The sequence below is a fragment of the Vulpes vulpes genome, chromosome 1, assembly GCF_048418805.1.
Source record: "Vulpes vulpes isolate BD-2025 chromosome 1, VulVul3, whole genome shotgun sequence".
NCBI classification, from domain to species: domain Eukaryota; kingdom Metazoa; phylum Chordata; class Mammalia; order Carnivora; family Canidae; genus Vulpes; species Vulpes vulpes.
Window position 1 is genome coordinate 84,191,621 of NC_132780.1, and position 18,479 is coordinate 84,210,099.

The 18,479-nt window shown below is 35.9% G+C and overlaps 1 protein-coding gene across 5 annotated transcripts in view; it reads right to left on the reverse strand.

Annotated features, from left to right (window-relative positions):
* Nucleotides 1–18,479, reverse strand: part of GRM1 (glutamate metabotropic receptor 1) — a 396,100-nt gene that overhangs the window by 99,077 nt on the left and 278,544 nt on the right. For all 5 annotated transcript variants that reach the window (XM_072718885.1, XM_025997970.2, XM_025997973.2 and 2 more), the window contains one exon: nt 6,604–6,839. In XM_072718885.1, the coding sequence (XP_072574986.1) occupies nt 6,604–6,839 (236 nt within the window). The remainder of the gene's footprint in view (nt 1–6,603; nt 6,840–18,479) is intronic.

Genomic DNA, 18,479 nt, shown 5'->3' on the forward strand with positions numbered 1-18,479 from the left:
AAGAATGGAGACAGAAAAGAGTGCACAATATACAATTTCATTCATACTAAAGAGTAGGGGGTCCCTGGGTGGCTCAATTGGTTAAGCCAGGATTCTTGATCTCAACAAAGGGCATGGTCTCAGGGGTGTGGGATCAAGCCCCAAGTCAGGCTCTGGGCTCAGCACAGAGTTTGCTTGTCCCTCTTTCTCCGCTCTCTCTTTCTCTGTCTGTCCCTCAAATAAATAAAGAAAATCCTTTAAAAAAAAAAAAAGAAAGAAAGAAAATCCTTTAGAAAAACAGGAGTAGAAACTGCAAATAAACTATTGTGACAGAAAATTGTATGTGAATAGGAGAGAGAAGAGGTTTGGGGAATGGTGAGAGGGAAGAGTTTTCAGTAAGACACAAAGGAATTTTGGGAGTGATATAGTCTTTATCTTGACTGTGGTGATGACTTCATGGGCATACACAAGTCAAAATTTATCAAATTGTTCATTTTAAATACATGCAGTTTTCCATATGTCAATTATACCTCAATAAAAATATAAAAATACAGGAAAAAGACTAACTTGGCTATACCCCAAGTATGTTTAATCTACCATCATGAAAAGACTGTAACTTCTTTTGTTTGTATGGTTCTTATGGTTGCTGAAATTATGACTTTACTTTATGTGAGTTTTCCCAGGAGCAAACACGCATAAGAAATGAAATGCAAAACTGTTTTACTGGTGAGAAGCATTACAACATATATGATATAGAGTAACCCATATGTAACCATTTGGGAATATCTAAACATATACTAGCACTTTACATCAAGGTGAGCTCTTTATTAAGATTTTAATCATTAAAAATACCCATTTTCAAATTTATTCAGAAGTTAGGCTGGACCACAGGAGGATGCATTCAACTTTGGAAATATATAAATTGTTTAATAGGGAGAAATTGATCTAATTGAAGGATTTATTAATAAATTAAACTAAATTCTAGTAATAACAGCTATATAAACCTTAGGCCATTCTCTAGGTAACTAGTTTACATAGAGAAAAATTCACTAGCATATCCAATATTACATAATTGTAAATTAGATGTTTCTATTAAAAGATTAAATAGTAACTGATCACTGTTAACAATAAGTGTTGGAGGTCTCAAAAAATTTCCATTTTTATACCTTAAAGTCCATATCTGCTTGATGCTAAAAATTATTCAAACCCTTTAGGAGGGTTTGAATCAAGATGAATATAAAGTAAAAGTGTGAAAAACTTATGTCTCTCCATCAATCTTTATGTCTTTTGAATGATAGAACACTTTTCTATAAATCCATTCAATTATTAAAATGACATGGAAGAAGAAACTATACTGAACTTTAGTAGGTGAGTAAAGACATACCTGGCCTTTGTAAGAATGAGTCTGCCCTATTTGCGTGGGAAGCTTTGTGGGAATCACCAAGCAAAGTGAAAACTTTGGCTCATAACATATTTCATCTGTTATAGTTTGGATATTCGATAAGCTGATCATGCTGGAAACACTAGCTTGTGAATTAGACCCAAATAACCATAGAAACAAACTTTCATTTATGGTATTAGAAAATTAGAAAGTAGGGGCACCTGGGTGGCTCAGTCAGCTAAGCATCCACTCTTAAAAAAAATTAGAATGCAGTACTGTACAATAAAATTCTCTATAATAGAATTTTTCTGCACCTGTGCTATGCAAGATGTAGTTACTAGCCACTTATAGCTGTTGACAAATGAAATATGGCTAGTGAGACTGAGAAAATAAGTGTTTAATTTCATTTCCTTTTAATTAATGTACTTTAAATATAAAAAATATACATGGTTAGTGACTACCACAGTGACAGGTCATGTCAAAAGCATTAAAAGTTAAGCAGACCAAGACTATCCTTATAGTATATTATTTTCAGAGCTTCATCTATGTGTGATAATTAATGAGGTATTCTGAGAAATTATGATATCCAGAAGTGATACAAGGTCAGTTCACTTTCATTCATTCAACCAAAACATGCTACAACTGAATGTTTGTGTTCCCTCCAAATTCATATCTTTGAACTCTGATCCCCAATGTGATGATGATATTTGGAGATAGGGTTTGGAAAGTAATCAGATGTTGAGGGTGGAGCTTTCATGATGGAATTAGTGCCTTTAGGAGCGCTTGCTTCTTTTCTTCTTTTCTCTTTTCCCTTCTTTTCTCCATCATGTGAGAAAAGGTTCATAGGAGAAGGCTCTCACTAGAACCCTACCATGCAGGCACCCTGAATTTAGATGTTTTAGCCTCTAGAACTGTGAAAAATAAATATTTGTTGTTAAGCCACTCAGTCTATGGTAATTTGTTATGGCATCCCAAACTGACCAAAGCAACATCCAAAGCTATTGAAACATATTTCCATTAAGCAATTCCTACCAGGACTGTGTGAGAACCTATGATTGTTTTGTTTTGAGGATGTTTGTTTGGCTCAGCTATACTGCACCCCATTTGTTAGCACTTCCAGAATTCTAAAGTAGAATAGTTTTACTGCCTTGGATCAAGGGGTTTTAAATCTCCTTGACTGAAGAATCTTTAAAAATGTTTGGCTTTGTTCAAGAGACAAAGGGAACAATATCATATCATTCCTCCTGAAGGGAGAAAAGAGTGAGAATTCTAGCACTGGGTTGAGAAATTATGTTCCCTAAATTAAATCAATTATTGTTCCATGTGTGATCATGGATTGTAGGGCTATAGAGACCCTTTAGTCAGTTATCAATTACCACAATAATGCGGTATAACAAACCACTCCAAAGTTTAGTGGCTTAAAACAACAAGTATTTATTTAGTTCACGAATCTGGGAGCCAACTAGGTAGGAAGTTCTGCTGCTTTGGGTTGGACATGACTCAACTCAGCTAAGCTCACTCATGTGTCAAGTGTCAGCTAGTATATTGGCCCAAGACTGATTTATCCAATATTACCACAACTAAGAGGTCATCCTATTTCTGCTCCAGGTTCTCTCTCATATTCTAGAAGGCTTATTCAGGCTTATATATCTAGCTGAGGAAGGATATCCTTTCCCCATACACAGGTACTATTGCTCCAGCTTGGAGACCACCATTCACAATTTTTAGATTGTTACTAATTTTCATAATATATTTGCCTCATTATTAAGTTTCATTGGAAGATATTCCCTTCAAGAAATGGTATGGGAAAGTTGAAGAGCCACACACAAAAGAAAAAAATTAGACCACTTATTTACACTATACATTTAAAAAAAAAAAAACTCGAAATGGATTAAAGACTTGAACATAAGACCTGAAACCATAAAATTCCTAAAAGAAAGTCTTGGCAATGTTTTTTTGGATTTTGAAATCAAAAGCAAAAATAAATAAGAGGGACTACATTAAATTAAAAAGCTTCTGCACAGCAAAGGAAACTATCAACAAAATGAAAAGTCAATATACTGAATAAGAGAAAATATTTACAAGTTTTAGCTGATAAGAGGTTAATATCCAAGATATATAAAGAACTCACACAACTCAAAAACAAAAGAAAAAAATGGTGAAAAAAAATGGGCAGGGGATCTGAATAGACATTTTTCCAAAAAAGACATATAGATGGCTAACAAAGTACATGAAAAGATGTTCAATATCACTCATCAGGGAAATACAAATCAAAATTGCAATGAGATATCACCTCATGTCTGTTCGAATGTCTATCCTCAAAAAACAAAATATAAGTGTTGCTGAGGATGTGGAAAAAAGGGGACCCTTGTACACTGTTGATGGGAATAGATGGGAATAGTATGGAGGTTTTTTCCAAGAAATTAATAATACAACTATCATATGATACAACAATTCCACTTCTGGGTATTTATCCTGAGGAAACAAAAACACTAACTTGAAAAAATATATGCATTCTAATGTTCATTGCAGCTACTTACAATAGCCAGGACATGGGAGCAACCTAAGTGTCCCTCAGTGGATAAATGGGTAAAGAAAAAATATGAGAGACCTGGATGGCTCAGTCACTTGAGCATTCAGCTCTCGGCTTCAGCTCAGGTCATGATCTTGGGGGTCATGGGATTGAGCCCTACATGAGGCTGTATACTCAGTGCAGAGTCTACTGGAGATACTCTCTTCCTCCCTCTTCGCACACCCCATATTCACTTGCTCTCTCTTAAATAAATAAAATATATAAAAAATATGTAAATATATAATAAATTATTTATATAAAATATAGTTTATATTATATATCATATATAATTTATATAATATACAATAAATAAATATATTTTAGAAATATATTATATATATTTATTATATATCATTTATAAATATATATTTTATGTTATATATATCATGTATCCAACATAGGAGAACCTAAATGTATAAAGAAATATTAACAGATCTAAAGAGAGAAGGGCGCCTGGGTGGCACAGTCCTTTTTAAGCATCTGCCATCAGCTCAAGTCATGGTCTCAAGGTCCTGGGATGAGGTGAGCCCTGCTGCCTGAGGCTCCCTGATCAGAGGAGAGACTCCTTCTCCTCCCTCTGCCCCTCCCTCTTGCTCATGCTCTTTCTCTTTTTCAAATAAATAAATAAAATCTCTTTAAAAAAAAGTTAGGCTTTGATGTTTCAGTCAGTACCATCTCCAATCCCTTGATATACCCAACTAATTAAGCAGTGATGTAGACTTTATGTGAAATCCTTTTTAATTATCCACATGATTCTCAAATATTCAGCCTAGGCTCAGAACTCTTAATATTTAAACTGACAATCTAGTGTATGTAAACTCTCTATTTAAATACTGACGTCTGAGATTAAGCCCAATAAGGTTTCTGTGGAAACTAACCGCAGTCTCAAAACTTTCCAAAACACCAAAATGATCCAATTACAATGGGTAAAAGTAGTGATGGAAAGAGCAGCTATCAATAGTATGGAAGGGTTTGTTCAACTTCCTCACATTAATTTTCATAAATGTGTCTGCATATTCATTAGAAGACTGTGAAATTTATTTGCTATTCAAGGATCTCTACTAGTTAAAAATGATACATAAATGAAGGTTTAGTCATTCTTCAATAACACTGAAGCCAATTTCATAGAAATGCAGACATTAAAACTGAAGAGAAAGGTAAATTTACATGAATGTATACACACATAAATAACATAAACGTTGCTGAAGATAAAGAGAAAATTCTAGGATTCCTGCAGCAGAAAAGATAAAATTCTAGGATTCCTGAAGCAGAAAAGATTAATAAAGTTCATGAAGTAGTTCCAAATAGAAAAGTTAAATAAGCCTTTGGTATTCCTTAGAACTAAGAACAAAGGAAAATATTTGCTAATCTTGACTCCAGAATGAAATGCAAACATAAACATGTTTATTAAAGGTTATAATCACATAAGAAGCTCTTAAAAATAGCTCTGAGAATCAAGCATAATATAAGAACAATTCATGAATGTGCTTTTTTTTTCTACTATGAATGTTAACCAAGTTCAGATTTTAACCTTGACATTGGCATGCACTGTGACAACTGGAAACCCAAAATGATTTTCAAAACCGACATGGCTACAGGATTCTAAATTTGTTTTGAAAGCTTAGGTCACAAGATATTTTCTTGGAAATCCTTGCAAAAAGGCATCTAAGTATATTTAATAAGTAGTATTCTAAATTTTATTAATAAAACACAATGACCAAGTGACATTTATAGCTGCATCACTAATTAATAGACATCTCAAAATTAACCCATCTGAAATCTAGCTCCTGATCCTTTCTGCTTTTCCTGGAGTCTTTCCCAGTTCAGTCAATGGTGACACCATCTTTAATGCCTGTCCATCATGCTGTGTTATCAACCCAGTATAGACAACTGGCTTTGAATGACACTGTAGTAGACCAAATGTGCTCTGTTTTGTCGCATTAAGCAATACTGATAAAGGACGGTGGACAGCAATGTCTCTATGCAGTACTGATAATACTCATAAAAATTAACTATTTAAGAAGTCTGTTAAGAAGTACGGTAGTTCCTGGGAAGGCAGAAAAGGACATCCAATGGAGTTCACCAAACCCTGAAAGACTTGGAACAATGTGCTGTACTTTCCTGTCATGCCTTCAGTGAGCAGAGCATGGGAATTATCTGTCTACCAGGAAATGTCACTCCTATTTACAGATGAGAGTGCAGAGTTTCTAGCCACGTATGTCTACATACACCCATGTTAGCGGTGTGGCCCTGGATAATATTATCTCATCTTCTCCAGACATATATTGACATGAGTTATAAAGAAGAAAAAGGTATCAAACTAATGCTGCTTCCTTATGTCTGTGGCTAACATTTCCTAAGCAGGCTTGCAATAAAATCCCTTCCATCTGGCCTGAATACTAGATACCTGAATTCTCAGTTTGCTTTTCTTTGACCTACATTATTTCTTCTCACAACTTGCTCCACCAGAGACCAAAGCAGTTTTTCCAGAATATAGAAACATGAATCCTTGGGGTAATACGTACACTCTCCTTATTCTAGCTATCTTATAAATTAAGATGGTAACTTAGTCTTTGGAACTCCAGCCTTGACACCTTCCACTCTTATTCAACAAGTTGCAATGGGGCTAGAGTTGTAACTTCTGAGTTGTTATTTTGTGAATGTGAATTACCTGTGCAGATTCTTTTAAAGTTGGGATTTTCCAGAAGATGTCCTGGTAGGCGGCACTGGAACCGATGTTGCCAGAACTCAGGAAACCAGGGATTCCTCGTATTAGTGTCCAGCCTCAGCTTCAGGAAATAATCATCAAATGACCGGACCTCCGGAGATTGCAGCTTTATTGTGATTCCCCCGTTGGCTTCCACCTCATAACCTTCAATGACTTCATCTCTGTCTGCCCATCCATCACTAAAAAAGTTCAGGGATTGGGGTGGGGAGAGAGAAAGACAAAGGTTTCACAAATACATCTCAGCATTATGCATAAATGAAGCATTCAGCAAGGCTGAAAGTCTATTTTAAATCAGAACTGCTGGTTTATCAATGACTTTTTTTGGTGGGGAGTAGTAAATTCTGAAATCATAAAGTCCTGTCTGTTTTTCACAATAGTGAAAGTGATGATTAAGATCATGTTAGTAGCAATGACAAGAACTAATATTTATTGAGCATTTATGAGGCATCAGATTCTGTACTATTTACTTTTACTCAGTCAGATGTTCACCAACTAACTGAAGTCCCAGTGGATCCAGGATATGGATCCAGGCAGTCTGGCTCCCAAACTCTGTGTTCTTTAGGCCACAAAACCCATCAGCTACTGTCCAAATCAGAATAAAATAAAACCCATGCACTCAGGGCTTCACAATAAGAGCTCAGCAAGATTTCAAGGCTGCACCAAGATCATTATATGAGCTACATTTAAGGAGTAGAAATTGATTTACCTCAGAAGCATGACAACCACAGATTTTGCTCCTGGACATTGTTCAAAATTGCATTGCCTAGAAGTGATCAGATGCTTCCCCCTCAGTGTTATTTCAAAATAACAGCATTAAAAGAAAACAATCCCACTACCCAAAACAAAAATAATCCTGCTCACTAAAAGGAAGTTAACTGGTGTTTTATTCAGTGAGTTTTTAATTTGGTCACCTTCTAGAACATAACATATTGTTCATGAGTGATGTAGTTCCAATTTAATTCAAGTATACATATGAGCAGAGCCAAACTTCTTGTGAGTGTCTGTGATCTCTTCCCAAGCAGATGCCAAAGAAAAACTGCAGTGGATAAAGTTAAACAGGCAAAAAAGACTTTATTCAAGATTATTCCAATAGGCCAGAGGCACTGAACTCCACTCTGCTGAAACAAAAGTTGGGGAGATTTAAGTGCTGATATGAGCTAGTGAGCAAGTGCTAGAGGACACTGAGGGGAGCTTGGTCAGTGTGGTTAGACCTCTATGTTTAATAATTGTCATTTATCTAAGTTAGGTTCCTACCTTCCCACAGAAACTGGGAGACAGGGGTTTGCTATCACTCTTGATGTCTACATTTCAAAGGGATGGCGTCCAGGTCCCTGAGAAAGGAATTTCTCTGCTGTAAAACTGGCAAGAGGCTAAGTGAAATTGTAGACCTCCAAAGGAAAAAGAAAGAATTTATAACATTTTTTTGAATTAAAAGCTCTAAGAAGAGGGAAGTCAAAGGGCCCATAGTCAGGAAGATACTTGTCTAAAGTTGAGTCAAACTGAAGAGAGTATTAAGATTGTTTTGGTCAAGAGGTGGATTTATTTATACCCACAGAGTCATACCCTGTAGTTTCTGGAACATAACTCTGCCAGAGAAAGTGTTTTATCACTTGCTTCTCACAGAGCAGGGACCTGGGCCAAATATATATGACTGACCACAGTTAACTCCTTGTTACCTGAGATCAGTTGGGGTAAATATGTCCTCTACTTAGTTGAGTTAACTGATCCAGTTCTGTTCCAGAATCTTCCCAGTGAATCACACAAGAGCTGTCTTTTCAATAGACCAAAGGTTGTAGAAGGTACAGCTAACTTAACATAATCCAGAACTAAAGGGACCTTAAGGCCTTGTATGGTCTAGCCAGCCAGATCAGAGAATGTCTATGCCTTCCTAATCCATTGGAATAGAGATTTTACAATCTTGCACAGATCTTTCCTACCCCTCCCATTTCCTTCCTTTGTCCTTCCTTCCTTCCTTCCTTCCTTCCTTCCTTCCTTCCTTCCTTCCTTCATCTTTCCTCCTTTTCACTTACCCAGATGTTCTGTTATGCTCAAGATTCAATTGAGAATGAGACACACTATCCTCTGCCCTTAGTGTTAAAGACTTGTGGGGAAAATAGAGACTAAACAAGAATTACAAACAGTGTAAAAGTAAAGAAGGAAAAGTGACCAGTACTATGGGGAGGAGGGGCTTGGGATCTTAATTTAGGTGTGTATGTATGTATATAAGTGTGGGTAGGGAGAAAGTAATTAAGCATGACTATCCTAAGAAAGTTATGTCTGAGCTGAGACCTAAAGCACGTGTGGGCATTAGTCAGTTGAAGAGATGGGGAGGGTCTGATATAAAAGATTTCTGTTAGGTTATCTAATATACAGGAAAGAGTATGGGCCATTCAAAGAATTTGGAGAGTCAGTATAGTGGGAGCATAGAAGGAAATATAGCAGGAGACAGAAGTGTGGGGATAAATCTCAGTTTAGTAACTGTTAGCCAAAGGACTGCAGGAAGTCCTCAGTGTTGTAAACCGATTACATAATAAGGCCACGGAGATCTGCCCCCTGGTGGTTAATGACCTGACTCTAACAAGTCCCACTCTACTCATCACTGGATATGATGGCCAGTCAAACTGATTTATAAAAAGAAGACAACCTCATTTATCTCCTACATGCTCAGTCTACTTAGAAAAGCTTGAACTAGTTTAACTATTTAGATTTATTCACATTATATCATAACTACATTCATAGCAATTTGAAGACCTAAACTATACGGTCAAGGATAAAAATAAAACCAGTTAGGCTTTCAAGAAATTCTGCTTATGACTATACATTTAAAATCAAAATGACTTATAATTTGAAGAAAAAAAATTCCTTTTTGACGTAAAATTAAACTTGAAGTGTGTTTCTCTCCCAAGATTTAATATTATGCGAAACTTTTCTGTGTGTGAATATATTGTCTGAATAAGAACAAATTTTTAAGTGTATGCAATGAGCCTTCTATACTGTTTATTTGCATTTCTTTTTTTTTAAATCATTCCCAGATTATAGAAGCAAGTATCATGTATCAGCACTAGAAGCAGAGTAAGTGCGACCTACTGTCCTTTTGCCCTCCAACACAGAGGAGCACTTCATGGGAGTAAACTTGAATATAGACCATTTGAAGTCATATGGTTTAGTGGAGCACAGCCTTACATCTCCTTTACCATTAGTTAAAGCCCTTACCCCTCACCATAGATGATTTCATTCCAGAAATTAGAGTGTTACATACAAGAAGTCATGAAATCAAGGAGAACCAGGATGTGACAGGAAAAAATATTCAACTAGGATTGGTTGGTGAATACTTTTGAAGTGTTAATTGCCTGACTTTTGTATGAGATCTCAAATCTATCACAGGTAAGGTGTTTGGGAATGCTAAGAAAAAGTTGCTGAAAGACATCCATAAAACAATCCTTGGTTTTTATATATTTAATCATTCTGTCTACAGACCACTTGCCAAATGTATTTACAGAGAATTTTAAAGGATTTTTACTGTTCAGTTGTGTTGGATTTTTTTTTAATAAAGATATTGTTTTGGCGAATTCTCTGTGAAGCACACTTGAAAACAGGGAGGCATCAGTTCTCCTGATACCTGGTTTAGGAATTAACTTTTGTTATTGTTGTTGATAGTGGTAGTGATAGTGTGGACTATGCCACCAGAGATGACCTGCAGGTTCCTACTCACCCCAGGTGTCTGCAGTGAATCCTGCTATGCTGGGCGCTGACACAGCCTCCAGCAGCTTCTGCTGCCCCAACTGCTCCCTAATGATAAGTTCCTTTTCCTATCTGGGGTCTGAAAATAAAACTTCAGAATGTGGATAAACAAGACGAACATCTAACAGACAGCTACGTCTTTAAATATTCCTCACAAAGTACAAGAATCCTTGTTCCTTGTCCCCCTCAACATTTTTATACAGCAGTTCTTTCACAAGGCTATTCTCTTCCCAAAAATCATTGTTCTAGTGCCTGTGAAATTCCACAATCCCAACCTGAATAATAATAATAAGATTTCTTCCACTGAATAAATTCTGATGGAAACAATAGGAAAATATTGTTTCTAATTCTACCAATTATAACTGAACAGGAGCTGTCTGAGTGTCACTTCTGTATTATATAAATTAAAATCATTTAGTAAGCAGATTGATAGTGAAAAACAAATGCAACAGTATTCATTTAAAAAATTATTTAAACACATTTTAGAAAAACATATTTATATTCAATTAAAATAATTACAAACTAGGGAGTAAAGCAATCTGATTTGTGTTGACCATAAGTAACTGTGTGTACCTGATAATAAAGCTGTCATTCTTTAAAAATATTCCAGAGATTACCATATAGCCAAGAAAATGAGAAAAGGATAATAAAAAATATTTTCAAAAACGTTTGTAAACAAGCACAGAATTCTGTAAGGACAATGCTAACGACACTTATCAAGGTTGAAGAAATGAAACGTGATGCAATTTAAATCAAGTGATGTCAATTGTGGGAAATTTTAGGGTGGCAATGGTAGCTTTTTTCAATAAGAATTCAGACTGGCTTTATCCATTCAACATTGATTCACTAAGAATCCTGTACGAGTGAGGCATTTTGCTTACTGCTGCAGATGCATTGCTAAGCAGTACAGGCAAGGCCCCTGCTCTTCAGGCAATCACACTGGTGCAGAGTGCCAGCCACTGAATACACAATAGCCACAGGGAGTTGTACCAGCTGATAGGAAAGGAAGGTGGGCTATAGAAACACGGAGAAGGTGCAGAGTTCTGGCAAGGGAGGTTTTGCCCAGAAAGAAGTAACCTTTAAGATGAGGCTTAAAGGATGAGTTGAAGTTACACAGTAAAGAGGGAAGTAGAAGAAGGACCAGCTCAAGAGAGTACAAAGCATCAAACAGCAAGGTGTTCAGTTTGCTTAGAGTGTGCCAGGTAAAGAATGATAGGTCAAGCCAGTGAGATCTAGAACAACCTGAACATTCTTGTTAAAGGTTTTGGATTTCGTTTTTATGGTGGTGAGAAACCACCCAGATTTTAAACAGGGGTATGACATAAGTTTGTTTTTAAAAAGATCATTCTAGAAACTAGTTAGAGTGTAGGTACTTGTGAAGGTTCTTTGCCTCTAGAATTCTCAAAAACTCTGGAAACACAAACATAAACAGGAGCACACACAATACACAAATAAGCACAGGCTAATAACATTGTAATATGAAGGCACAGTGGAGATGTTGATGGACCAGGAATTGGGGTAGTCATCACAATTAGTTTATATTTAATTTTTAAATTAGCTGCTATGAACCCACAACAAATGTAAAACTGACACAAAATGTAGGTATTTTTTTATTTAATTGTGTAGTATAGGCACTTAGAGGTCCTTCAGCTCACTGAAAAACAGGAGAGAGGATGAAGGAGTATCTTCACCTTTGGTTGTCCTGTACTGTTAGAATTAGAACTCAAACAGAAGCCTTACTTCCAGCCTTACGGTATTTCGGTAGAAAAGTGACTGAGGTGGAAGAGGGAAGGGGATAGTGTCAAAAGGTAAAACAGCAAGAATGAAGGGAACTATCAAGAAGTTGAAAATTCATGTAAAAGATCCAGGTCAGATCAATAATTCTTATTTTCCATCTTTTGCTCACCCCTTTCCTCCAACTCATCCCTCTCATTCTGAGCCTGAATCATTTGTCACCTGGAGACTCGTGACTATCCTCCTCTCCTAGCAGAAATGTAGGGCAAAGATGATAAACATGGCACACAACCATGCAAATGCGGAAGCCATGTCCTAAAACCTCCATACAAACCAATTTTTCATGTATCAAAGACAATTTTAAGCCAGTGTGAAAGAAGAGTGGGCCAATGAGGGGAATTACTGTGGACAAAGTGGGTCTTTATCTTCCTTCAAATTCCACTACTAAGGTAGTGCCCCATTTTGTCTCTCCTTCAACTAATCCTGAGAGACAATATGAACTAGGAATTGGTTACTTAAACTTTCTAAGCCTCTGTTTCTCCACCTATTTATTGGGAGTGGAAATGGTGTCAACCTCTTAGATCATGTGAGAATTAAATTATATGATCCATGTGAAATACTTAGCACAAGACGAAATCTTACTAGATGTTAACAGTTCTTTATCACCAGTCTATTCATGATCCAAGCTATGTCTGAGCTATATCTACATAGGAGAAAGATTTCTCTGTGAAAGCACTACTCAAGGTGGTCCAAAGATTGGTATACATTCTTAAAACTGTTGCCAGTCTAAGACAGTAAGACAAAGACTGAGACTAAGCACTTAGAAAAATCTATAGCAGTTAGACATTGTTGCAAGATCTGAAAACATGATAGGTAGACTCAGGTCATTGCATAAGGTGTAAACACCTTATTTTACAATTTATATGGTAAACTGCGTGTAGTTCAAGCTGTATGCATACCATATGCAGTAGAACCATGTGACAGTGTGACAATTCAAGGTTGCTTTGCCAACTGTAACCCAAAAGTATACAAATATCCAGTATATATATTGCATTTATTTATAATATATACATTTATTTTTATAGATTTGTTTTTATAATCATTTTGAATTTTAGTCAAGCCTATTTTATAATCTATCTTGTAAGATTAATTTCTAAATTAGAGAAATAAAATTCTTATTATTTAACTCCAATTATATGCCATGCAAGCATCACTGAATATTTATTTATTTATTTATTTATTTTACAAGAAAAGGTATACAATCTGCTGAATGTGGTAACAGTAGTATTTGAATGTGGACAGTGGAAATGATTCCATAGAAACAAGGGCAAAAAGAGTTCTGATGAAATTTACCTGAAAATATGTTAGCTCATATACTGATTTTGATTTTTATTTCCAATTGATGGTGAGGTGCTAAAACCATAATGTATTATTTATGGAGTTGTTTTACCTAATGAATTTGTGAAATCATCAAAATTTACTAATCACGTATACATAAAACATTTAAAAATTCAATTTAAAACCAAATAATTTTTTGAAATAAAAATATTAAATTAAAAAGCCAATAGAGGGGCCGCCCAGGTGGCTCAGCGGTTTGGCGCCGCCTTCAGCCTAGGGCCTGATCCTGGAGACCCGGGATCGAGTCCCACATCAGGCTCCCTGTATGGAGCCAGCTTCTCCCTCTGCCTGTGTCTCTGCCTCTCTCTCTCTCTCTCTCTCTCTCTCTCATGAATAAGTAAATAAATAAATCTTTTTTTAAAAAAGCCAATAGAAGTATATGTTCAATATTTTACATAAAATATTAGTGTTTCATGGGTTTTTAGGAAGTGGCATTTGGGCTTGCTAAAACTAAAATACACATACAGTTGCTAAGACATTAGTGAATGACTGCATCAAAGATATTTGCTTAGAAATGTTTGCTGATTCTGGTAAAGAAAATAGCTTAAGTTTTACTTTCCGATGCATCATAGCTCAATGATTTCTGAAACTGTCTAATGATATGGAAAACCAATTCATTGAATAAATGAAGCTGGCAAAGCATTCTTTTATTGTAACTTGACAAATGTGCAGATAAATTCTTATGTAGCAGTTCTTTTAGTATGTGTGCAATTTGAAAATGAAGATTTAAAGGAAGAAAGCTCTGCTCTTATTTAAATTCTCTTTTAGCTTCAATGCTGAGAAGCACAACTAGCTCTAGATATGATAAAATTATGAAGAATTACTTTGTAAAAAACATGTGGTTGGCAGTTCGTGTTTTGCATTAGGGAAGGTTCTGATGCTGCAATTGCCAAAAGGCAAACATTTTGGAGTAGCTACCCAGTAGCTTATTAGACAATGTAACTCAATGCAATGCTTTCTTCATGGAGAGGGTCTTGATTTTTTTTTCTTCAATCGGCTGAAGTAAACAACAATTAATGACAGTACAAATTTCAAGTTATGTAAGAACAAATGCGCGGAGGTGGCTTTCACTGGTCCGTCAGAATGGATCATTACTATTTTTTCCAAATGCTGTGTTCTGTGACTTAACACTTAGACTGAAATTATTCATGATGGGGATACCTACTTCAAGAAAGTCAGTAAATGTTACAAATTAGGGCTTCTGATTTATGGGCTTTTTTCCCCACACAGACCATTGTGATAATATGGAACCTGGCCATAAACAGTTATTATTGGTATTGAGCGGCAAAGTTATGTCAAGACTGAACTATAGAACAAACTTGGTGTTTCTCAGGACAAGAAATCAGTTTCGTCTCAATATTTAAACATAATCAATAGAAAAGTCTGATTTGCTCTACTGACTGATATCTTTGCTATATTTAATGATCTTGTATTTCCCGATGAGCAGGAATTTTCCTTTTTGAAAGGAAAATTTTTTCCTTTTTGAAAATAGGAGCTAAAATCAAAGAGCAAAATTAAAAGAAACTTTGAAGAACAAGTTTTTTTATAGATTGCTGTATAACAATTTTAATTTAAAAATAATTGTCGGGGACCCCTGGGTGGCGCAGCGGTTTGGCGCCTGCCTTTGGCCCAGGGCGCGGTCCTGGGGACCCGGGATCGAGTCCCACGTCAGGCTCCCGGCGCGTGGAGCCTGCTTCTCCCTCTGCCTGTGTCTCTGCCTCTCTCTCTTTCTCTGTATGACTGTCATAAATAAATAAAATTAAAAAAAAAATAAAAAAAAATAATTGTCAACAAGTAGAAAATGATCTCAGTATTATCATCTGCAAAGTGTTGTCAGCAAATACTTTATGAATTGAATTGCCTTGGTCTCCTTGGGCTGCCATAATAAAAGACAACAGACTAGTGGCTTAAACAACGAAACTTATATTCTCATAGTTCTAGAGAACAGAGGTCCAAAACTAAGGTTCTGATTCAGTTTCTAGTGAGAGTTCTCTTCCTTCCTTGCAAACTCTGTCCTCACATGGCCTTTCCTCAGTGCATATGTACACTGTGTGAGAAAGGCAGAACAAGCTCTCTGGTGGTTTTATTTATTTATTTATTTATTTATTTATTTATTTATTTATATTTATTTATTTATTTATTCTTATAAGGATACTAGTTCTATTAGATCAGGGTCTTACCCTCATGACCACATTTAACCTTAATTATCTTTCTAAAGGCCCTATCTCCCAATAGAGTCACGTTGGTAGTTAGAGCTTTAAGATGAATTTTGACGGGACAGGATTCAGTCCATAGCAGATGGAATTTTATTAAATTGGTCATTCATTTAAAAAAATCTTCATGGGATCCCTGGGTGGCGCAGCGGTTTAGCGCCTGCCTTTGGCCCAGGGCGCGATCCTGGAGACCCAGGATCGAATCCCACATCGGGCTCCCGGTGCATGGAGCCTGCTTCTCCCTCTGCCTGTGTCTCTGCCTCTCTCTCTCTCTCTGTGACTATCATAAATAAAAAAAAATATTAAAAAAATAATAATAATAAAAAAAAAATAAAAAAATCTTCATATAAGAAATTAGTGGATCCAGAATTTTTTATTTCATCAAAGGATAATTTAAATTGAACTAAAATTTATGGGATAAATTATTGAAACTAGCTAGTGATTAAAGATTAAAGATGACTTTTGAAAATAGAGTATCACTCCCTTCACTTGGGATAAAAAACTTTAAATGAATACCCCAAACTCACTGAAATTGCTATAAAATGTTTCTTCCATTTCCATCAGCAGACCTCTGTGAGGCTGATTATTCTACTAGGAATGTTATGAAAATTAAATAAGGAGGAGTACATATTCACATATTATGCAAGTGTGATTGTTAACCCAAACCAGGTTAATTTAATAAACTCATTTATCATATTAAATTTTAAATATTTATATGCATGGTGTCTGTTCAAAGTATATATACAGGCATTTATTTAACATGGCAAACTTCTACTTCAGTTACGACTTTTTTTTTAAGTAGGCTCTACACCCAGTATGGACCCCAACATGGCGCTTCAACTAATGACCTGAGATCAAGACCTGAGCTGAGATCAAGAGTTAGACAATCAACTGAGCCACCCAGGCACTCCCACTTAAAATTTTTTATTTACAATTACTGAACATCTAAAAGTTATGAGTATAATAGTAATTTTCTCTACTAATCAACTAGGCACACACTTTCAATGGACAATAAGTACTGTTTTGATAATTCTCTTTTGTTTTGCTTATTTTTATTATAGTTACTGAAATAAGATTTTATGTCTGTTAAATCTAATAATACAACTTTAGACTTGCATTCTGCATGTCTTTATGTTGTATTTGACTTCCTAGCAATTTTTCTTAATTGTATTTTACCAAAGTACAATTCTTAACTAGATTGGACTTGAAGAAGAAGAACAACAACAACAACAACAAGGAGGAGGAGGAGGAGGAGGAGGAGGAGAAGATAGAGACTTCGAGAAACACTGTTTAGAAGATGTTAAGGTAAAATTGTTAGAAGTTGTTAATGTAACATGCTAGTTCAACAGTGCAAAAAGGGACACCTCAAAACTCCATCTTGATGATCTTGTCCACCACGTAGAGACTTTTCATTTTGTTGGGAAGGTTGTGATGGCTTCAAAAATTTTACAGATCTAAATTACCAATCTTTGCTCGTTTTAAATCCTTGGTTGTTTTGTTGCTACAGAACCTTTATTTTTTCATGTCGCTATGCCAACCAAGTGAGAGGTTGCTGTTTCTCCCATAATTGTTAAGAGCCAACTAAAGGAATGCAAGAGACCCATTAAAAAAAAAAAAAGAAAAGAGTGCAATAAAGGGCCAGAATAATTTTGATTAAACCATAAATCAGATCCTGGCATTTCTTTGCTTAAAATCCAACAATGCCTTTCCTTCTCACCCAAAGCCTTTCAATGAGTACCTCCAAAGACCTTACATACTCTGAGCCTCATTACTTCTCTCATATCTACTATTCTAACCTTTGCCTTGCACCAGACACACTGGCTGCCCTACAATTCCTCAATGAACAAGGATGTCTTGGCCATAGGATTTTTGCACTGGCTATTCTCTCTGCCTGAAATTCTGGAATTCTCTTCACTTGGGTATTTTAATGGCTCACTCTTTCATTTCCTTCATGTCTGCCCAAATATCACATTTTCAGAGCTCTTTCTCTATTTAAAATTGTGTCCCTTCTCTCTATTCTTTTTTTTCTTTTTTAGAAATAATCAGGTTTATTTTATTTTATTTTATTTTATTTTATTTTATTTTATTTTATTTTATTTATTCATGAGCAACACAGAGAGAAAGGCAGAGACACAGGCAGAGGAAGAAGCAGGCTCCATGCAGGGAGCCCGACGTGGGACTCGATGCCGGTCTCCAGGATCACACCTCGGGCTGCAGGCGGCGCCAAACCACTGCACCACCGGGGCTGCCCTCTATTTTTTTTTCTCATTGAAACTTATCACTAGGGCACCTGGGTGGCTCCGTGGCTGAGTGTCTGCCTTTGGCTCAGGTCATGATCCTGGGGTTCTGGGATTAAGTTGCACATCAGGCTCCCCACAGGGAGCCTGTTTCTCCCTCTGCTATGTCTTTGTTCCTCTCTTTGTGTCTCTCATGAATAAATAAATAAATCTTTAAAAATAATAAATAAATAAATAAATAAATAAATAAATAAATAAATAAAACGTATCACTACCTGACATACCATATAAACTTATTTTCTTTTTTATCCCTCTAGTATATGGAAGCTCCACATAGGCAAAGAGGTTTTTTATCTTTTTTGTTCCCTTATGTAACCCCAGCATTTATAACAGTTGTTGGCTCATAGTAGGTACTTATTATATATTTGTTAAATGAACTGATGAATTAATGGATAAAAATCTGTGAACCATAGATTTGTATTTGTATTCAAGAATT